General features: G+C 38.0%; 1 protein-coding gene across 9 annotated transcripts in view; it reads left to right on the plus strand.

Annotated features, from left to right (window-relative positions):
* The window catches only part of MLLT10 (MLLT10 histone lysine methyltransferase DOT1L cofactor), a 123,664-nt gene that overhangs the window by 82,296 nt on the left and 17,169 nt on the right, over positions 1-24,199 (plus strand). For all 9 annotated transcript variants that reach the window (XM_033165881.1, XM_033165882.1, XM_033165884.1 and 6 more), the window contains 2 exons: positions 2,272-2,841; positions 11,756-11,934. In XM_033165881.1, coding sequence (XP_033021772.1) covers positions 2,272-2,841; positions 11,756-11,934 — 749 coding nt within the window. The remainder of the gene's footprint in view (positions 1-2,271; positions 2,842-11,755; positions 11,935-24,199) is intronic.

Consider the following 24,199-nt stretch of genomic DNA (forward strand, 5'->3'; position numbering starts at 1 on the left):
ACACTTGAGACTATTCCTTTAGATATTGAGCATGATTACCTTGTGCTGATTTTCTGTTGTATTTTCTATAATATCTGTCCTCAACTTACATAAACATTACACAGTAAGGGAGCATGTTGGAATAAAGACAAAAGGATTAGTGGTCCAACAAAGAAGAAATTAGACATATAAGAAAAGCTGTCTTTGCCACTTTCCTCAGTATAGTGTCCTAATTCTGTTGAATGTCAACCTATATTTTAGAAGTGTATTGGGAACACTTGGCTTCAGATACCCTGATTAGCAGTTATTTACTGGCAGGCTACTTTGCCATTGGGCTAGACAGCTATACCCACTTTCCCGGTTTCCCTCCATGCTACCTTAAATATGGGAGCTGGTAGGAAGTGAACAGGGATTAGAGGCTTCCCTCTCTCCCTAATGTACCTGATGTTCTCCTTATGATTCTCCTTTTGTGGGGAGAAGTTAGGAGGAAAAGAGTGGAGTGCACCTCTGACAAGTGTGTGTCTTCAGTCATTTCTGCACTTATTGTTATTAATAATAATAAATTTATACCCCACCTTTCTTTCATCAAGGTGGTGAGGATAGTTTCCCCCTTTCATGTTTCATCCTTGCAACAACTGTTGAGTTTCTGGGGTGTGAGTGTGCCTCCTAGTGCAGCACTCTACATCACACTAGTTGTCAACCTAACTTATCTTTCCTTTATATGAAACTGTTTCAAGACACCTAAAAGGGAGGGAATGGTTTGGCAGCTGTGAAATCGCCACTTTTCTGTCATATAACATGCAATGCATTTCATCATGGTATTCAGAAGCTTTTTATCTTATAGTTTGGTACCTGGAAGCATTTTTTTATTTGGATTAAGCTGTTCAGTCACATTATCTTCTGATTTTTTGTAGATTTTTAATTTTACTGTTGTTTTCAGAATCTGGTTTATCTTATTGTTATTTTATTTTTGATTTGTGTATAATTGTATAGTGTAACGTGTGCAGTTTTTTAATGGTCCTGCCTTTTTACATTTTTGTCTTGGCCTAAGGACCACCAACTGCCAACCCCTTTTCTTCCATCATGGAATTGCTGGATGCTATAATTTTTGTTTGTCCAGCATCCTGTTCTCACAGTGGCCAGCTGGTTATGCTAATCATACCAAAATTAACTGTGCTTAATCTTAGCTGCTTTGTTGCAAGAAAATATGGTTAAGAGTGTTTAGAGTGGTATACTCTGGTTAATCTACAATGCAGTCTAAAGTTTCTGAGCTCCTCATAGAGGAGGAAATTATATGAGATTGAGACTTGTTACTGTAATCCTTCAGCTGACTGTAAATTTCTGAAGAGAGCCAAGTAGGGACTTTGCACGGCCTGTCAGGCATTGATTGAGTCTAGGCACTTCATCCCAGGATCACAGTTATAATGCTAAACTATGGTTTGTCATGTCATCTGAACCACCTCTTTTCACTTTTTACAGTTATGTTCATCAGCCTCTGTACTGAAAGCATTTGAATTATATGCAAAGTATTTTAAAATGCATTCAATACAATGCTCATGTGTATTGTAGGAATACTCTTCTATTGGAAAGCTTTGTGATGAATTTTCAGTTATTTTGAGACTTATTTATTATGGTTTTGCTGAAACTGGTAGAATAATTATAAGGGGAACATATTGGCCATGTTTGTATTACATTTTCTGGGAAATGTTTTGTTCATACAGATTTGCCTTGTGGAGAAATAGTCTTAGTGCCATCTAGAAAGGGCAAGTCAGAGTGATAGAATAAGGGATAAACTTAGGGCACACTGCCATTCTCTCTCTCCCCCCCTCCCCCCGTTACCCTGACCTCATTTATCTCACATCTTTTCTGCCCCAGGGCAGTTGTGGCTGAGAAATTATATTCTGGAGGATTTTCATTGGCACAATATAAAACAGTTTGAACATTGCTGCCAAAGTTGAATTACTGAGTGATAAGAACCTCTACTTTGTGATTTACTTGGGCTTTATCCATTTTATTAGTGCAATCTCAGTCATTACTGTCCAGGGCAGTAAAGAGCTGAAAGAAATGAAGGTTGGCTGGGAATATGAGAACATAACATGTGTTGTAACTTTGCCACTTTCCTGCCCCTTTTAGATAGCACAAAGACTGGAGCAAAACTCTTATAGAACACAAACAGCAAAGCTGCTGTAACTTGTTGTTTGCCAACAAGATACATGTGTTTTTGTATTGCTATGCTTACGCATTTGCCATTTTATTTTATATTTAATACTCCTTTTTTGTCCTTTTCTCCAGGAAGTTTTTTGGGAACTCATAGTAGTATAAAGTCATCTTCCGGAAGTTCAGTTCAGTCTCCCCAGGACTTTTTGAGTTTTACAGACTCGGATCTACGTAATGACAGCTATACTCATTCCCAGCAGACATTGTCGACCAAAGATGTACATAAAGGAGAGACTGGAAGCCAGGAAGGGGGTGTGAATTGTTTTACTTCCTTAATTGGTCTTCCTTCAACCTCAACTGTTGCCTCCCAGCCTAATATTTTTGACAGCTCACCTGGAGAGTTGGGTAATTCAAGCCTTACATCAACAGGATACAAGCGTGTTCAGTCCTCTGGGACAGAAGATGAAACTGTAAAGGAAAAGAAGCGGAAAGGAAATAAGCAGTGTAAACATGGGCCTGGTAGGCCAAAAGGAAATAAAAGTCAGGAGAATATTTCCCACCTATCGGTTTGTTCTGCCTCCCCAACATCATCTGTGGCATCTGCTGCAGGAAGTATAACAAGTTCTAATTTGCAAAAATCTCCAACGTTGCTTAGGAATGGAAGTCTACAAAGTCTCAGTGTTGGCTCCTCCCCCGTTGGTTCAGGTAGGCATATGTTTTACTTTAGAAAGCACAAGTCTGAATATATAATATAACATGGAACTTTGGTCTCAATTATCATATACATTCAGTCTAAGTTGATGCCCCCTAAACTGGCTATCTTGAAAATAGAAAAATTAGCGCACACCCCCATCACACTATACTCATATTTGGAATAATGACTAACAAAGATTGAACTTGAAAAAATACTTATAACTAGAAACAAACTGAGGTCTCATCCAATAATGCCTGTTAAGAAAATGTGTGATGACTTTCTTTGCTTTGTGTTAATATTCTCAGTGTTTCACAAGGATCCCTGATAGACACATCCAAAGATAATTGTTTTGTTCTGCAATGGCATTTGGTTTTGCTATTAAAGTTTTATTTAAAAATAATAATAGCAAAAATAAAGTTTTGCAAATATTTGAAAAAGTAAAGGAGACATGTGCTTAGTTTTCTTCAGCATCCTTGAAAACTGTTTCTGCAGTCACCTTAACAGGGCTAGTGGGTGTCTGTTACAGGTCTGTGTTTTTGGTGCTACTTATGTTTAGGCCACTAAAGACCCATTGCAAGAATTTCTAGGATTGAATACCTGAACTTGGCTTTGGAATACCAGGTGCTGTGATTTTTTTTAAAGGTGTAGAATCCTTAGAAATGTTAGAATTTCAGTGCAAGACTATAAACTAGAAAGCCTTCATGGAGGAATGTAATAATTTCTTAACTGGGTGGGTTTTAGGTATGCTTTATAGAGGCATCACAAAAATACATTTCCTACAGTTTGTGTCCAAATATTTAATCAGTGGTGTTGGATGGAAAATTTTCCACAATTATATTTTCCCAGGGAACACTTTTCAGATTGAGGGATGCATTATTGTCTAAAATTAACTAGCAGAATAATTAATTTGACTGTTTGGAGAACTTTTCAGATATTTAAACAGTAAGTAAAATTAATACGACTTTTTAATTTTTATTTAACCAGGTCAGACTTGCTTGGTTCAGATACCCTTTGAGTTAAGATAGATGAATCTGTTTATTTATTTATTTGGATTTCAAGCTTTTCCAGAAAATTCACTCCACTGTTTTCAATAATAGATTTCCAACAAACCAGGATATATTTTAATGGAAAAAGACATGGGGAAAATAGTGATTTCCTCTTTCTGGTTTGCAAACAAGCAGATATTTTGTAACTGGGAAGCAGCTACCAAAAAGCTACCAAAACTACTGTTATTTTAAGCGTACAGTTTCCTTTACTGTAGAATGAAAGCAGTCAACAGCATTGTGTGGCTTTTTAACAGGCATTATCTTTCCTGGATGTGCTGTTTCTTCCTTAAAATTCCAACCGCTTCCCTGATAATTGCAACTGTTACTTTTCAAGAATGATTTAAATATCCTGTGTATGTGAGTTTGAACTTTCTCTCTAAAACTATTCTTCCTCCAACTCTTTATTTCTTGCCTATCAAACTTTAAAAATGTTTCTACACAGGAAGTCACTGTTGGCTATTCTTGCTTAACAGTTCTTGAAGAACATAGAACTTTAAGGGGGGGGAACCTGAAATTTGTGTGCATTTTAGTTTGGGCACATAAAGTAAATTGATGTGGGCAATTTGAAAAGTATGCAGAAAGTACAAGGTCTGTTACACTGCCAGCATCCCCTCCAATTTTTGACAGCCTTGATATTTAAGATTTCTTTATGTATGCGATGTTTAGCACTTTCAGGCAAACCGGCAGGATTGAGCAACAACATAGTGTTGTTACCCCTCTATTATATTTGGAAAGGTTATCATTGGAATATGGTCTTTGGGAGCAGAAAGCCCTTTGTGATACAGCTCGATTCATCAAGTACCTATGCAGGAACTACCGGTATATAGGTTAAGCAGGATCAACACTGCTTTGAAAACAATATACAAGGGGACCTTCAGCTGTCATCTGCACTACATTTTCCATATCTTTTCTAATGAAATATGAAACAGGATGCAATCCACGAGATTTGGTCTAATAATTTGATGAATCTGGAAATTCAGAGATGTTGTATTGTTACATACAGTGGCTATTAGTCATGTTTATATATCTATTTCACATGTAGTCGTGCTTGTTCACTCCCAAATCACGCATACAAGTCATTGTAGACATGAAACACATGACACAAGAAAGCAGTAAAGGAAACGACATTTGAGAAAATGCGAATAAAAAATGTGGGGATGACATTGGGAGTGCTGAGTGCTTCCTACATGGGAATTACTGTGATTATCAGCACCCCAAAGTTCTATACTGGTCAGAAGGACCTTGTTAGAGATCCTAAGAGGTTGGCATGGAAAGGCCACCTCCAGAAGGCCAACACACAAATGTAGAAATCAGTGCATGGCTATAAGAACATAAGAGCCTGGTGATTCAGGCCAGTGGCCCATCTAGTCCAGCATTCTGTTCTCACAGTGGCCAAACAGATGCTTGTGTGATGTCCTTGAAATAGAAGCAGGTAGGAGAAATACTGCGTGCCGATAGCAATTGTATATATAACAACTTGAATTTATGGAGGATAATTTTATCCCCTCTTGTTTTTAGTAATTTTTAAAATCCTTGTACAGCATCTTGAGTGTGCTAATGTGTTCCATACCGGTACATGTTTGGTTTTCTGCTACTACAACTTCCACCATTCAAGTTTGTAGGCATGCGTGAACTATTTCTAGCAAAACAGTTCTGAATACATTTGTAGGCATAATGATTGAAATTCCTGCATGCCCATGAATGTTTCACAAGAGTAGGCCTTATGTTGTGCACACTCCAGAGTGGAGGCTGGCTGTGTTTTCATTGCAGCATCAGTTGTGGGACAGGGTAGGGTGGAGGAGATTCTGTGGTTTTCAAATATTCCATCTTTCTTGCCAGATGTTCCACCCAAAATACTGCTTTTACTAATTAGTCTAACACCAGGTACACTCAGTGGCACAAAATAGTGATTCTGTTTATATACTCCCAACTGGCTTCCTAATTGACTGAGCTTGCTGAGGTGTTCTAGGAAATGGTTTTGTGGACCCCTCAGACTGTTGTTGCTGGGGAATGTTAGTAGAAGCAACTTGGGGCTTCATGGATACCTTGGAGCTCTCTTAGTGTATAGTTGGGCAGACACATAGCAGGTGCCCCAGATTTGATGCTCTCTGCCGTTAGGATGTTGCTGACCTTATAGTCAGGAATTTTTTTACTCCTTTTTTTTCATTAACAGATAAGCATCTGGTGAGGATTGGAGTTTCAGCACCTTAGTTCTTTGTAAACAATAACGGAGAGAGATTAAAATTTTCTGTTCCTGGAGGCTGATGGTTTTCAGAAAGCTCTTTGGAAGTTTTCAGCTGACTAACATGACTAACCTTTGGAACAGGGAATCAGTTATTTGCTTGCTGGAGCTGATTCTTGAAGAGCTGAGACTGATGAGGCAATTAGGATGATAGTGCAACTGCTGTGGTGGGAAACTTGACAAGCAGAGCTTTTCATTGCTGTTAGAGACATCTCATAACCAGGTTAGAAATGTGATCATGGGAGATCCTTGGTAATTCACTGTGATTATTTGCAAGGCACTTAAGAGTTGCTGATATCCTTTCTATCTTTGGCAGTACAATGTGTACATGTCTCAATCCCTTAGACCAGAGTTTCCCAAACTTATTATTCTGCCTCCCTTTCAGTAAAAAAATACTCAGTGCCCCCCTGGAAACCTACCTTTTAAAAATGAACAAACAGAAAGATGCAGTGACAGATTTGCATTCTTTTATGTATCTATATTTCTTCCTACGTCCTAGACCTAGAACATAGTAAAGAAAGATGTTGTAAATAAGATATCTTGAAGCCTGAAATTATAAATAGGCAGGCAAGCTGCAATCCACTTCCCAGGCCTGGGTGAAGCTGAAAAGGGCTCACCCAGGCCTTGGAAAACCCATCACCTCCAGCACATCCACTAGATCCAGGGGAGGCATTGTTGCTGTCCTGCAACAGTGTCATTACACAACAGATGAAATGTGACACTGAAGTGTAGTAGAAAATTTTCCAAACTGATGCCTAGAATTGCTACTAGGCCGGATGGGGTGAATTAATTTACACGTAATCTTCACACTAGGAGATGTTGATGATGGATGGCCCAGTCGTGTAAATGTTTTGCCTGTTCTAGAGGGGGTCACACTCCCCAATAGGAGCAGTATTGCAGATTGGATGGCTAGGTGGCATCTGTGTCCAGATCTACCTTTTCAGCTTCAGCTAATTTGCCACATGTGCCCTTTTGGGAGAAATTATATATGTTTTATTATATATGTTCTGGTAACTTCAAACTATTCTAATGTGCTGCACATGAAGCAGCCACTGCAGCTTTTGAAAAGTTCTTTGCTGGCTGAAAACATGGTAGTTGGGGGAAAGATACCAGGAACATATTGCATCAGTATTAAAATAATGTCACTTGTTGCCACTTACCTTTTGGGTACTACTTTTTACCTTCAATGCCCTAAACATTTGGGAGCACTTTCCCCATATCATCCGTGTCATAAACTTAGATTGTCTTCTGCTCTAGTGCCCCAGCCATTAGAGGCTAGGTTTATGGGGCTCTCTCAATAGTGGTACCCTCCTTTTGAACTCTCCAAAGAGCAGTCTCTTTAGCTGCTGCCTTGTTGATCTGGGAGACCAAAAGGTGGGATATAAACTTAGTACAAGTCCGTACAGGCAATTGGGTTATGATGTGTCATTTCTTCAGTTTTCTATAAGTACTTCAGTTCCCAGAAATAGTTCTTGCTTAAAGTGTAAATGGCAACTGCCTTTTTGTAAACATTTCTTAAGAAAATAAAAATTAAGACGCCTTCTTAGGATCAATCATCGTCAAGCATCTGGAATCAATTTACCACAGAACACATTCCTGGTAGCTCATTTGCAAGATAGCAATCAGCTCTTAACTTCAAAAAGCCTGTTTAAAAAGTTGTTGAGGAAGAAAAAAACAAAATATATTGTTTGAGGTTTATAAAGGAAAATTAAGGCTCCATATAAAGATGATTTTGGATGCTATATAATATCTCCTGTGATGATAAACATTGGTATTAAATATTCAAAACTATGAATGCTCAGGTTTATTCAGACAAGGGTATGTGTAGGGAGAAATAAATACAAAAGCACCCAAGCTGGTATTTTGAGCAATATTTACATTCACAACAAGCAGAGGAAAATATATTTCAAACAGTGATGTTTGAAGATTCTACTTTGCCTCTTGTTTAAATATTTAATATATTTGAAAACACAACTTTTGCCTTCTCCAACCTGGTGCTGTCAACTAACCCCAGCCAGCATTGCCAGCGGGCAGACAAAATGGGAGTTTTAAAGTATCAAAGGATCTGGAGGGCACCAGTTGGGGAAGGCTGTCCAAAACACGATATTGAAGCATGCCACTGTGCAACTTCCATTTAAGATAACTGTGCAAGACTTCAAATAAAATGTATACTTTTTTAGGGCTAATCAACTCTTGGACTAAGGCAGGAACTTTTATGTTTTTGTTGCATATACTGCAGCATGATTTGAAAATAAGAGACTATTTTAGTTTGTATTTTCCTTTATCTAATGCAGTCTTCCTTAACCTGATACCCTTGAGACCTTTTGAACTGCAGCTCCTGTCATCCCTGACCATTGGCTATGCTGATGAGAGTTGTAGTCCAAAATACGTGGACATCACCAGGTTGACAAGGGCTGCCTTAAGGTGAAACATCTAGGAGATGGAGCAATGTTACCAACCTGATCAATTCTCAGTGGGTGGAAAATAATACACTGGGAACCTGAAATATTTCAAAGTTTGGTAATTAAATTCTAGATGTTGTAAACCATATCGGGATTTACAGCGATTTAAAACCAACTGCTTCCAGAAAAATTACGTTTTATACAATGTCACGTTAAATCCAACAGAATTGCCACCTCACTTATCTGGGCCTAGTTCTTATTGGATAGTTGGACATTAGTCTTAGGTGCTGTTTCCGTAGGTGTCTGGCAGCTTGCTGCCTCCTGGTATGTAACTGCATGGTTCCAAAAGTGGTAAGAAATATGGAGGATGCCAAACATCCTGGAACAGAGCTGTCTAAACTGTGTGTCATGACACATTAGTGTGTTGGCTGCAGTGTATAGATGTGTCGTGCGAATGCTCTCCATCCTCCTCCTGGGGCTGGAAGGAGGTTAATTTAACCTCTGGTTTGCTAGTAAAACTGAATTACTGTGTCGCGAAATAATGCATGTCTAAAAAGTGTGTCATCAACATGAAAAGTTTGGAAATCTCTGTCCTAAAATAAATATGCCCTCAGCCTGCCATGGTTTAAAATACACAATGTATGCCTACAGATATAATAGCTTTTAATAAACATATCAAATATAGAATGATAGGAAGTAAAACCTGATGCAACATGATATTAAAGGCAAGACCTTCTTTGAAGGTTTATGGATATAAATAAAATATGCATATTGCTGAATGGAAAGCTATTGTATGGAAAACAATCCATGACTTATATAACATTTCTCAGATATGTTTTCTAATACTATCATTTCATTCATAAAATAAGCAATATGATTGAATGCACTTAGGAAGCCTTTAAAAAAATCAATATAATAGCTGTTAGAAAACCCTTTTTACAGGTAAGTGATCAGAGCAATAGCAGCAGAGAGATGTATTCTTCACTGAAACCCACATCTATACATATATTCTTTTGTGTGTGTATTAAAACAATTTTAACATGTGAGTTCTTTTTCTCCAAACTCAAAAGCTGTCTTGTAGTTTATGAATACTGTAGAGGATGGTAAGTTATATTAGAATGTTCTCCACAGGTTCATTTATCACAAAAGGTAGTCTTTTGTGCAAAATTCTGATTGAAGGTCTGTATGTTCTATTGATTGGATGAAATCCAAGGTTATAGTGAGTCAATTGTTCAGTACCTCAGTGAAAACTTTGTAGATGCCTGCAGGAGGCTGATAGGTCAATAGTTCCTCAGGTTCCTTTTATTACAGTTTTTGTGTGTAGCAAAATGAAAATAGTGTTATTCTACTACTAACACTTTTTTCTCTTTAATTATTTTTGTGACTGGCTTTCCTAGATTCCATTCATAGCTGTGCAATACGGAGGTATACCTCAGGCTGCCTTACACTTTTGACCAGCTATTATTTTAAAAAATACATGGAAAGAGATTTATTCCTTGGTTCATTATGCAATCCAAGGTTGCACCCCAATTGCATTCAGAGAGCTAAAAGTCAACTATTTTAATTAGGTGCTAGTTAGTGTGTCCCTGAAATGTTCTGAATATTGGTTCTGGCCTTTTGATTATGTATTTATAGCTAGTAGGGAAGAAGTGGCAATTTAGAATTCTAGGGTAGAAAGGGACCTCAACAATTCATTTCATCTACTGTCGCCCTGCTGATGCAGGAAACCCACTACTATAGCATCCCTGATAGGTTGCCATCAGCTTTATTCTTAAAAACCTTCTAACAAAGAAGAATTCACAGTTTTTCAGGCAATCTGTTCTACTGTTTAATAGCTGTATTTTTGTTGATTGAAACAATCATTCTTCCAAATGTTTGTCTAAATTTGAATCCATTGCTTAAGATCCCATCGTCGGGAGCAACAGAAAACAAAATCGTTGTTTCATCTGCATGATGCTGCTTAATAATCTTATATTCAGGTTAAACATGCCCATCCTTCAACCTTGCCTCATAAAATCTCCAGCCTCTCTCCATCTTTCCCATCCTTTTTTGAACACATTCCAGTTTGTCAGTGTTCTTTTAAGTATTGAGAACTGGACTCAGGAGAAGTATAAGCAAAGCAGAATAGAGTAGTACCTTTTTGCAATCTGGACACTATACTTCTCGAGATGCAACCTAGAATTTCATTTGCTATTTGTGCTATCACATCATACTGCTGACTTATATGTAACATGTGGTATACTAAAATTACTAGATCACATCCACATGTAAGGTTATCAGAACCAGTGTCATCCAGGGAATCACATCAGTAAGAGAAAAACTTTATGAAATCAGGTTTCCTAAAGTCTTGGGTGCACATCTGACTAGGTTAAGCTTTCTCTTTCCTGAGTATCATGAATCCCAAGTTGTTGTGGTCACTTACACTCTCTGCTGTTTCACCTCAATAGCCCAACCAGTTCTTATGGTTGATGAATATCAGGTGTAGGGTAGCAGGTCCCTATTTCTCTTCTTTCACTTTGTGGAAGATAAAATTTTCAACAAGACAGGTCAGGAATTTGTTAGACCTTTAAATCTAAGCAATGTTCACCTTCCAACAGATATCTAGATAGTTGGAATCTTCCATTACTACCATCTCTCCCCTCTTTGAGAATGTGGTAGGTAATCTGATCTAGGAAAGTGTAATCTTTGTTTTCTACCTGACTGAGTTTTTGTAAAAGACTTCCACAATGATATTGGGTTGTATTGAATGTAGTGCTAAGAACAACAGTTCAACACTGCAAATTGTTCTCATTGTGCAATGGAACATTCTCCTCCTCTCCTTGCTGTCCAAGCAGCTTGACCAATTAAATTTTAGAATCTAAAAGCTAGACTTTTAAGTTTCTGATCAACCTGTTATAGGAAGAGTTAAGGCTAACCTATGTGGGTGATAATTATTACTCAATGTAGCAATTTATGACTGTTTAAATAATTGTCCTTTTAACCTTAAAATATTTTCCAGGTTATAGTTATAATCCTCAGACCAAACAAAAAAACAAAACAAAACTACCCTACTTGCAAACAGTTGTAAATTTGTTTGAGCCACTTCACAATAGGTTTGTTCTTGTTTCATATGCCTTTTAATGAACTCATTGTTTTTATATAAAATGCAATAGAGGGCCTTCTTTAGATACAACTAATGTAGTACTAATTTGGTTCATGAATCCAGAAAGACGTTTGTACGTGTGCTTTCTTTCAGGCATTTTTAGCAGCAATGATGTAGCAGTGTCCTTTCCAAACACAGTGTCTGGCTCAGGATCTAGCACTCCTGTTTCCAGTTCACATTTACCTCAGCAGTCTTCTGGTCACGTACAGCAAGTGGGAACTTTGTCTCCGTCTTCTACGCCTTCTGTAACTACAACCGTTGCTACAACTCAGGTAGGTTGGTTTTTTTATTTATTGGTGGTGAGATACACTGCCATGACAAATGAGCCATATTTGCTATTTTTATTTTGGTTAACTAAATACAATATGTTTGAACAATATAATATGTTAAGTCTTATAATCCTTGGATATTTTATGTAGAAAGGCAGGATAAAAATACTTTAATACCTAACCTCATATTTGTGACTTCCCGTTAGTTTATCTTCACTTGTTTCATAAAACTTCTGCAAATAGTATTCAGAGTGTCTGCACACTGTGGTTTCAATATTAGCATTATGACGGATTTCCACCCCCCGTTGTGCCAGTGTTTGCCTTCCAATGCTAACCCTTTCCATAAGTGCCTTATAAGATCTCCGTTGAAAGTAGGCATTATAATTGGGGTATAACTAAGGCTGCAATCCAGACCCCCTTTATTCCTGGCTGGGGGTAGTAGTGGTTTGGATTGGGCAGAAGTGTTCCTTCATCTAGTCATGCTGGCCTTTGCCTGCGTGGTAAAGTCAGCATCACTTTGCCAGACTGGAACTGCTTGTTTTGTTTGTCATGTGGGCAGAAATGTTGGTGGTGGGATCCCCACTAGCAGCAGCCAGTGGAAAGGCCCAGAATGTACCTGGGCAGCAGCTGAACTAGCCTGGGATCTGCTGGATATGCCTAAGCCAGCCCCACTGCCATCATGTGACAGCATCAGACTCGATTTAGGCCTGATCTCCCACACCTTCTGCCCTGGCCAGCATGAGTGGCAGGGTTGCCAAGGTGGGTTGCTGCTGCTTCTTCGACAGAGTTTAGATTGCACCCAAAGATGTATGCTGTGCCTAAAACATTTAAAAAACAACAACCATCCATTGTGAGGGAATATAAAAAGTTTTAAATTAAGCACTAAAGCGGTTAATTAAAGAGAGTTCCCTTTAACAAAACACTTCTTCCAGGCCCCACAGGTGAAATAAATACAGGTACAAAAACCCTTCTACCAAAATGTCTTTAGGACTGTAAATTGAGGGCTTAAAAGAAAAGTACGCTGCTTTGACTAAGAATAATCATAATGGGAGGGGGTAATATAAATACAAGAACAAATTAAAAAATAGAGCAATATCACAAACGACACACAAACAAAAAACCAATTTAATGTATAAGCAACAAGTTATCAGTGCAATTTGCATTGTTCAGCTGTGCCCCCACCCCCCGGCTCACACACAAGCTTCTTCCCCTCTCCGATTTGAGCCCCTTTCTGGTGTTAAGGCTCCTTGAATATTTGAGAAATGGGGGCATTTTGCCAGGCTCTGCCCCTTGAGCATGTCAGCTCAATACATGAGGTTGAGGGTGATTGGCTGAAGCAAGAGTTCTAAACCACTCAGGAAGACTCCACAAGTATGGAGGTGCAATATTGGGGGCAGGGCTTCACAGCACAGTCCCACATGTAGAGATTGAACACCAAAGTCAGGCTTCTTTCTCCTTCACTTCTTGGTTTCAGAATTGGAAGCTCACTTCAAATCATGGAACCTGATCTTTCTTACTTCCTCCTGGTTAATGGCGTGGTTCTTCCTTGAACCCTTCTTCCTCATTGGGATCTGCCTCGGGTGCCAAAATGTCTTGGGCCGTCCCTGTATTCAGTTGTGTTTAGAACATACTTTTTAGGAGAAAGAGCTAGCCTTGATTATTTATGATTCATTTTGGAGTTTAACCTCTCAATAATAACATAATTGCTTGCAAAGGCAGAAATTTCATAACAAAGTTTCTCTTGCTAATGCCAGCTGAAAGGAGAACCTCAGCTAGTAGCACCAAAGCCTGCTTATCATCTCATTGTAAATTTTGCCAGAAGAATAAGAAGATGGGCAACATTATGGTATTTGTGCTAGGTGAAAGACAACATGAGAAAAGGGGATGGAGCTTCACCTGCTTACCCTTTAGTACTTTACCCTTTTGGTACTGGATTGGATGAAAAGCTTACTATGTTCTGTCATAATTGCTGTCTTGGAAGTGCTTTTTGTGCCTAAAACATACCGGTAAAAAGGCAGTCTTTTAAAAAGCGTGGGGCATTTAAAAAACAACCACCATCGATTTTGAGGGACTATAAAAAGTTTTAAATTCAGCACCAAAGGGGTTAATTAAAGAGAGTTCCCTTTAACAAAACACTTCTTCCAGGCCCCACAGGTGAAATAAATACAGGTACAAAAACCCTTCTACTAAAATAGCTACTCTGGTAATTGCTACAGTTGCTATTAATACAGAGATGTGCAAGATTCTTTAAACAGTTATGTGTAAGTAAAAAGTTTTTTCTTTTTTCATTCAGTTTGAAGTTTAATTTTTATCCTCTGCAATTGAGTTTTTGCTTATAGCTATTGCAGTATATAGATGCTTCCAATGATAAGATTTCTGCCTTTGCAGGTATGTGTGTCATGGTTTCATAGGTCTAGTTATATGTAGGTAGCTGTGTTGGTCTGCTGTAGTCGAAACAAAATAAAAAAATTCCTTCCAGTAGCACCTTAGAGACCAACTAAGTTTGTTCTTGGTATGAGCTTTGTGTGCATGGTATCTGAAGAAGTGTGCATGCACACGAAAGCTCATACCAAGAACAAACTTAGTTGGTCTCTTAAGGTGCTACTGGAAGGAATTTTTTTATATGGTTTCATAGGGTTGTTCTTTCTGGCAGTTATATATGATGAAAAACTTTTTTGTTATTTATATGCTAACAAACAGGCATAATTTTTGGAAAGGTATTCATAAATTTTTAATCTCATTATTCCATATAAAAGGAGATGCAGCTGAGAGAGTAGATGCTAAACAGTTTGTAGGCTTGGTAGCCGTGTTGGTCTGCCATAGTCGAAACAAAATAGGAAATTCTTTCCAGTAGCACCTTAGAGACCAACTGAGTTTGTTCTTGGTATGAGCTTTCGTGTGCATGCATACTTCTTCAGATACGAAGAAGGCTTGTAGGCTTGTTTAACAAATAGGTTATATAACACCAAGCCATATATTATTTGGCATTGTGCTTATACTTATAGCTTCAGTTTGGCATTTGTGCTGTACTTTACTGGTTATTGCTGTACACAATCCCAAATGTCGATATTGCCAGTCATAATTAACTTTTATGTCCCACCATGTCCTTCCTGATCTATTACTATGATATCTGATCGGGTGTCCATACATTCAGTAACTCTTTGATAAGGTATTGATGTGAGTGTAAAAAATGGTTGGGATACATTATTCTTTTTATTACAAAATTCTGACTATTTTTGATTAGCACAATGATACCATTTAAAGCAATGGTTCTCAAACATTTATCCTCAGGGCCACACTTTCAGAATAAAAATGTGATTGCGCCACACCAAAAATTTTAATTGGTAAGAAATACATTGGAAAACAGAAAGAAACTATTCTTAGCAGTACTTGATTTATAACATAGAACACAACTACTTTATAATACGATCATGGGACACCCAGAAAGTGTAAAACAATGCAGCTACATAACATGAATCCTTCCCAAAATGTAATTATAAACAATCCTCCTACCTTAACTTGATGAGAGGTGTGAACTTGTTTTCATTGGCTAATCTCATTTATATTAGGTTTAATTTGAGACAAACTCTCATCTCATCAGCATGAATGATATGTTTAAATGTTTCTTTGATTGTCCTTGAATCTTCCTGCCACACTTGCCATTCTCTCCTGCCACATGAGTGTGGTGCGCCACACCTTTTGAGAACCACCAATTTAGAGAAATCTAAATCTTGTTTTGCAGCTACTTTTTTATCAGTAGCTGCAAAAAGTTAACAGCAAGGTGTTGCAAAAATGAGTGTGTATGTGTGACACAAGAATAGTTTTAACTATGTCTGGTATAATGCGCTAGCAGAGAAATTGAAATTTTCAGATGGCAAGACTGTGAAGACAGTTTTGTGGGCAAGTGGTATGGTTTTACTCGGGCATAGGCAAACTCAGCCCTCTAGATATTTTGGGACGACAACTCCCATCACCCATAGCTAACAGGACCAGTGGTCAGGGATGATGGGAATTGTAGTCCCAAAACATCTGGAGGGCCGAGTTTGCCTATGCCTGGTTTTACTGAATGGTTAAAAGGACCAAATGGACCCATAACGCCTTTCTCCAAACATGGTATGCTATGGGATGGTATCTTGGGATGAAGTGAAAGACTAAGAGGGTGTATTATCTGTAGCCATCTATCAAATCTGAATGTATAACATATCACATGTTGTACTACTGCTTTAAAAGAAAAAACCCCACAAAACACATGATACAATAAGTAGAGAGAATTGGTAGCAGTTTTTTTTGCCAATCTAACCCACATTGCTCCAGAAGGCTGGAAAAAAGAAGGTGGCTATGCTGCTGTAGCTAGCTTTTAATAGATGCAGGTGACTTGAAGGAACCCACCACACTTGTGCAAAATTCTTGGAGGCTTGTCAGAATTCAATTCTTGAATGGAAAGCTGAGCCCTATTCACCCATGTCTTCGCTTTTCCTAGTCATTCCAACCAAGAAGTCCTCCTCATTTGTAGATACTTCAAAGCAGACTTTCCTAATGTGGTGCCCCACAAATGTTTTGAACCACAGCAGCCCTGATGACTAGGCCTGATAAGGTCTAGGCCAAAACATGGAAGATGGCACCAGGCTGGGGAAGGCTGGCCTGAAGAATACCAACCCTCAGTACAGACCCTTGTGGAGGAGCCACACAGTTTATCTCTATCTGACAACACTCAATTTCCTCACTTTTTGGTTTTCCTGCCATTTTAACAGTTCCCGATATAAAATTTTTATATAACAGAATCTAAGTTATTCCATAGCTGCTAAGTTTTATGTGTCTGGCAAAGAACTTGGTCAGAAACAGAATATATACCATACATGCTGCCTCTGTCTGCCAAAACCTAAACTTTTAAGGAACATGTTCTGGTTAAAGGTATGTTGATGTTCTTTCAGCATGGCTGCTTTTCCACATCCTTAATTCTGTTTATAAAAATCTTTCTTACCATTTCAAGACAGATGATTGGTCAATTTGTCCATATTAAATGATTCTGGAAATCTTCTAACTACATAGTACATAAGCTGACTCTAAATATGTTGGTTTTCTGAATAGTTGAAAACTTACTTACAACTGCTTTAGAGAATCCAATTGAGGCTTGGATGACTACTGTGATATATTACTCAAGAAAAATGGATTGGGTTTGATAATTCTTGATATTTTGTAATGAAGATGCAACAAATTCATTGTTTTTCTATAATTTCTTCCCTTATAACTTTGCCAGTTACCAGTTTTACCGCTTTTCTGCCCAGCTTCTGATGTACTTAAATAATATTCATTGTGTAACAAATGTGTGCACCCCTTTGGGCTTGTTTCCATAACCTAGGAAAAAAATGTGTCTGCAAGGTGGCATTCCTTTACCTACTTACCTGTCAGTAATCCCCATTAAACAAAATGAGTTCAGTGTACTGTACTGCTGAGTAGACAGGTACAGGAGTGTGCTCCCAAGTAGGCGTCTCATTGGCTTGGTTGAAAGCATTCAGAATACTTGCATGCCTATTATGTTCTCAAAACTTTTAACATGATTGTTGAAGACAAGTAAAACATATCTGGGAGACAAGTGAAGCATGCCTGCAATATTTTTTCCTGAAAGCAGTGATAGAGCAGCAGTGTCATTTAGCTTATTTAAGTTGTTAATGGTTTGTGGCTGTGTGCAGCAGCATCATGCTCAAGTGTATAGGAGAATCATATATCAGGCCCTGAACTTTGTCCTGAGTTCCTGTGTGCTTCTGAAAAGTGTTATTTGTATCATTCTGCAGTGACCCCCTCTGGCTGGCAGGCATAAAAGCAGCCATATCTAATTCACTTTCTCTCCCCCCTCCCCTTAATGTAAGGATCCTAAAGCAGAAACACCATATTTTTGACTTCCTTCAGAAATATTATTTTCACTTAGTGGTGTTTATATTTGAGTAAAAGTTTCAGAATGTAGAAAGATTACCATTACAGTGTTGTCTGCTTTTATTTAAAACGGCATTTGAATAGTTTTTATCAAATACTAGACAAAACTAAGCAAAATCCTATTTCGTTGTCATTATGACTGGGGGCTTGGGGGTGGAAGAGAAGAATTTACTGCCCGAGGGAAAATTCCACACAACATGTGACTCTACTAGAAGAACAAAGGAATCATAGTTGCTCATAGTGGTAGTATTTTGCCCAATTAAAATCTTTACTTTTTAATAAACTGATTTCAGTAATGCAGCCCTTCTGTATAAATACAGTTTAGCAAGGTTGACGGACAGTTGCATGATTTTGTGCACACTGCTGCATGCTGAGACAACTGCTTCAATGTTTCAGTCCAGCAGTAAATGCTTTCTGCCTTCAAGCTGAAGCTTATTTAGTTGGGCTTATCTGGTGCTGCTGTAGCAACCATCAGTCTCCAGGCAACTGAGGCACATTGACCTCTTCGATGAACTGAGTGTAGCACTACTTCAGTTTAGCTTCCTGAGACAATAGTAATGGCAGTGAATGTGAAAAATGGTTTTTTGTGTGCGTGTTTTGGTAAGAGCCTATATTGCGATGAAAAGATGTCAAAATACTTCTGTGAATTTTGATATAACTTTAGAAAGATTGTGTGCAAAACCTTTCACGGGAGTGGCCAAAGTTCACTGATAGTGCAAAGCCCTTATATAAATATACTGTGAATTTTGAGCATTTTTGTACAGAACAGTGTCTGAAATTGACTAGTGTGCATTATGGGGCAATTGACTATGTTGTGTTAGGCTTTTTTAGTAATATGCCATGCCATTGGCTGACTGTAATCTTGCTGGCTTGCTTAAAAATGTACACCAGTGATTATCTGACTTCGCCAAAGTTCCCGCTGCAGAGTGAGCAGTGTTGTAATAGCAGTGTCTTCACAGTACAGTATATGCATGTGGCTGGAGGACAGAAATCTTCGAAATAGCATTCAACATAAAGTTGTATCTCCACTTGATCCTAGACATACTCTCCTGTTCTGTTTGGTTTTCAATAATCAGAGGGCTAGTATCTGGCAGGTATCTTTTGTCTTTTAACAATAAATATTAAAAATGTTGGAATAAAGGTATCAGATAATTTAGAACAAAAGTTAAGCTATTTAGTAGCTAATGATTAGATAGCAGTGGTGGAGTTAAATTCTCTGGCACCAGGGGCGGGGAGCAGGCAGGGGAGGGGCTGGTACATGTCCTGGGGTGGGGCGCACCGGCCAAAGGGGTGGGGCACACCTGGGGGGCGGGGGGCCCAGCACGAGCGGGGGGGCAGCCGCGATGGAACCCCACTGGGATCGCGCCAATGGGGGCGGGGTGCTCCCATCGCCCCCACTTCCTCCGCCCCTGTTAGATAGTACTAATTAGAGTGCTTTACATCTAGTGACTTCATGGCTTATATTATAACTACAGTGGTACCTCGGTTTACGAACTTAGTCCGTTCCAGAAGTCCATTCTTAAACCAAAACCATTCTTAAACCGAGACGTGCTTTCCCTAATGAGGCCTCTCACTGCCAGTGCCCTTCCACCATTCGGATTCCGTTCTTAGACCAAGGTAAAGTTCGCAAACCAAGACACTATTTCCAGTTTTGCAGAGTTTGTAAACCAAATCGTTCTTAAACCAGACTGTTCTTAAACCAAGGTACCACTGTATATTGCTACATGTTATTTTCTGTGGGAAATACAGCGTGTTCTTAAAATGGACATTAGCTTTCCTTCTTTTTTATATTTAAATTTTCAATAATGTTAAATAACTAAGATTTATTTGTCTGCATAAAGCAGAGGAGATTGTGGCCCTCTGGGTGTTGCCGGACTACAACTTGCATCATCCCACCTATTGAACACTCTGCCTGGGGCTGATGGGAGTCCCAACATCTGGAGGACCACAGATTGTTCATCCCTGCTATAGCTATGATTTAACAGCAAATTGTCCTTTGTAAACCCTGTGTAAAATGAACAGCACTTGTGAAAAAATCATAAATACCAACAGGATATCAGACATCTTTGAGTGGTTTTGTTGAAACAACTTTCACTAGAAAAGGGAACAAAAACTGCACTTGTCATCTTAGAGAGGTGTGGGAGCACACGAAAGCTCATACCAAGAACAAACTTAGTTGGTCTCTAAGGTGCTACTGGAAAGAATTTTTTATTTTATTTTGTTAAAATTACAGTGGTTAAGATTTTTAAAGTACATCTATGTGGAGAATATATTTCCGTTTTAGCTTTGACAAAAATATATTTGATAATCTTTGTATCCCCTTTTCCAAATTCTGATAAAAAAGAATTAAAAAAGAAGAAGAAAATATTTCCGGTTTGCAGCAAATAGTGATGCTGTTCTTCATTTAATTTTAAAGTATGGAAATAATTGTGACCCTCAACAATTATTAACAAAAAAATTAATTTGCAAGAGGGGTATTTATTAGATATAAACTGATTTTACAAAGCAGCTTTGGAATTGGTGGCTCAGGCCTTTCTTGTTGTCCTATCATGAATGAAGGAGAGTTCAGTAATGGTTTAAGTACAATTAAATCCCTCCCCCTTCTTTATGGAAACTCAACTGTGGGCATTTCAGCATTAGCCTAAACAATGGTTTTGAATATGTTAAGCCCCTAACAATTAGAGTGAAGTTTGGGGCATTGAATAATGTCGGAATGATGCAATTGAACCTGACAGCTTCAACAGTCAGCCTACTCATGGGACCTGAAAGTTGTTCACACTTGGTTTCATCTCTCATCACACGCTGAGTATTAAAACCTTAGTTGTGGGGAGCTTAGACAGGAATGGGGGCTTTATCAGAAAATACTAAATATCCTAAAAGTTGAGGTGACTGGGTGCTTGTGCTTGATTTTTAAGACTATAGGGTTTCTGTCATATTTAGGAAAAAGTATTCTTCCAGGTTTTATTCTAACATATTAATTTTATTAAAATTTAAAGACAGATCATGTGGTTATTTGCTTGTTATAGAAATAACTACTAATAAAATCTTAAGCCACGGCCCATTCTCCTGTTGGTACAGTTCCTATGTGCATAGGGTGTCTGTTCACAATGGAGCCCCATTCATTTCTCCCTACTCTTACCCTGCATGTGCAACACAATTGGCTTTTGCAGCATGAGTAACCTGCCCTGACCAGGGGGGAAGGGCAGGATGGGAGTATGGAAGGCAAACACAGACCTACCATCTCCTTGACTGGCTGCCTGTGCATGCATGTAGTCGGGGGGGGGGGGGATAAGGCTCTCTTGAGCCTATGGAAATTGTTTGTGCATGGGCACAGTGTATGAGGTGCTGTGGATTATGCCTCATGTCATTAAACAAATAATTCTAAATAATGGTTTATTTAAAACACTGGCTTACTCAGTTTGCTTTTCTGTTTCATGCAACACAGAGACTAGGTATATGTCTCTACATTGCCTTTAATCAGAACTTTACATTGATATTTTTATAAGATACCTTCCATGATCTTATATATGGCTTTTATCAGTATCTGTAATATGTGTCTTTTTGATGCAATGGCCTGTAGGCTATGCAAATAAAGTTTGCTGTTGTTTCCACGATCTGCTTCTGTTATCAGTACATTGCATTACCTATAAATAAAAGGCATTTTGTAAGTGTCCAGAATCTGTGTGCTGAAACATCTTTAAAGTTAAGTCACACATGGTTAGAAAGTGCATTGCAATCTTGAGTTGATGTTTCTGATTAAACTGACTCAGCTGAAGTAAAGTGAAATGCAGTTTCAGAACTGCATATTGGTACATGTTTGAATCCATTATCTTAAACGTATTGATAGGGTGAGTCTGCCTTTTAAAGAAACACTTTCTTCAGTGTTTTTCAACTTCAAGTGAAACATGATTCTTTTACTTCACCCTTAAACAATGCAGCAATGGAATACTTTACTTTCATGTCCAAATTAAGTTGCTATATAAATAGTAATCCTGCCTCTGTTTTCTTTTTTCCCCTGACAGTGTTTTGGTTCATGATATACTTCCCGATTAATGACCAATTTGATTAAAACAGCTTTTATTGCAATTTAGGAATAATATTTGAAATATAATGCGTACATCTCTGGAACTATAAAATATTTCAAAATTTTGAATTTGAATGGGTCTAAATTTGTGTGTGTGTCTGTGTAGTAAAACTAGGTTTCGCTTTTCAAGTGTTCAAAAATATTATTTTCTTTTGTCCTGTTTTAGTGGGTGGGTTGGATAGCTAATGAAACCATGGTTGGAAAGGTACCAGCATGTTTGGCAAGAAGAGATAAAAAACCTACTACTGTACTTGCAGCTAAATCTCTGTGAAATCAATGGATAGGATCCAAAGAACAACACTCCTAATTATGTGTTCAAGGAGCTTGTGTTTCTTGAGCAGTTCCTTGTTCAGTATAGCAAACTGCTTCTGAAAGGGCTGGGTCTCAAAAGCAGTTTGTGTTATAGCATGGGGTCTTGCTGTTCCGTGTGGGGGGAGTCAAAAACCTTACTGGGCTTGTCAGAAATTATCTCTCTGGATTTTTGCCAATAGATCTGTTGTGCAAGGGCTATGTCTAGAAATCAGCACATTAAAATGCATGCAGCAAAAAAGTTGCATTTGGGTGGGGAAACAACTAAGCGTTCATTATTCTCTGCTTTTCACCAGTGAGTTTTATTGTATTGAAAATGGGCATAGTACTTTTATTGTGCTAGGAGGAATAATGAGTTAAGTGCAAAGACCTGCATTTTTTGTATAAATTCTGCAAATTCTCCGGGACCTGCCTTCTTATTGCATTTTAATCCTTAGGACCGTTTGGGAGAGTAATTAAGAGGACAGTAAATGAATTAGGACTTGGGCAAAACCTACAAAGTATTTTTATTTCATGTCATTCCAGATTTCTTAAGAATATTGTTTGCATATATGTATGATTATACAAATGAATTCAAAATTGCTCTTGTAATCCATAATTCAACTCCATGAATATTCACCGAGTACTGCATAGAGTGGCAACTTGTGTGTGTGAATGAGCCATCACTGAACAGCTACCACAGTGAGAACTTTCTCATTCATACTTAATTTGGCCTGCCATTTAGTGCATAATCTTTACAAGGTAGCTTGCATAATATAATTAAATTAAAAACAGCAGTATTAAAAATGATCTAAGAAAATTAAAAAGCAAGTAGCGTAAAACCAAACACCTTTAATCAGGAGTTCCCAAACTGTTTTCTGTGGATCACCAGTGACCCATGAGCTTCATTCGGGTGGTCCATGGCATGCCCGTATTAAATATCCACATTAATTTTAATTATATATATATTATTGCTTATTTTATTTCTTATACTATACTTTAATGTATTACAATTTCAGTTATATGGAATGCAAATTAAAATACAATACAAGAATTAAAAGAAGCAATAAAAATACAATTAAAAATCATACAGCATCTAGCATAGTGCATCACAATTTCTACAACAGGCAGAAAAATCATTAAGTCCACCAAGACCCTCAGCAATTTTCAAGTGGCCTGTAGAGGAAAGAAATTGGGAAGTGCTGCCTTAAACCATTTTACAGCAGCACACCAAAAGATATATGTTGCCCTGGTGCTTTTCAATAGAGCCATTTCACACATTCAGCTGCAAATAATCTAGTTGGCAGTCAAGTATTCTTGCCAGGAAGTCTGTCACTGATTGAACTTTAAGGATTGAACTGTAAGCACAGAGCCATCAAGTGATGCAAGTGATTGTATGAATTGGACTAAGTAACTCATTGCTTTTTGCTTATCTCTAACATGTTAAAATGCTCAAAGAATTCAGCCCTTATGAGTCTCTTACAGAATAATAGGAATTACCTGCGCTCTGGATTTAGCCAGTGTTATGCCACAAATTAGTAATGAAAATTCAGTATTTCATATGTATCTTCTTTCATATCCCAGGTTTCCTTGGTATTTTGTCCAAAATACATATTTTTTGTCTTGGGTTTTGACTTACTTTCTGATGCTTCCCTGTAAAAAATATTCTGTTCTGGTAGCAGATACAGCATTGGACAATATCCAGCTGAGTCATTGCTTGAATTAGACCCATTGAAATAAATGGACTAAATAATTGATATTTCAATACGTCTACCCTAATAACGAACATCATCCAATGCATTAAATCACCAAATTTTCAAGTGTGTGTGTGTGTGTGAGAGAGATTTCTTGTCAGTTCTTTGCTTGCACATGAAAATAGAAAAACTTGAAGAGTGGCTTTGGGGCACAATTTCCCCTTGGTTTATAAGCAAGGGCTATTGACTTTCTTTTGAAATAGTTGATAAA

The sequence above is a fragment of the Lacerta agilis genome, chromosome 12 (assembly GCF_009819535.1).
Source record: "Lacerta agilis isolate rLacAgi1 chromosome 12, rLacAgi1.pri, whole genome shotgun sequence".
In the NCBI taxonomy this organism is placed as follows: domain Eukaryota; kingdom Metazoa; phylum Chordata; class Lepidosauria; order Squamata; family Lacertidae; genus Lacerta; species Lacerta agilis.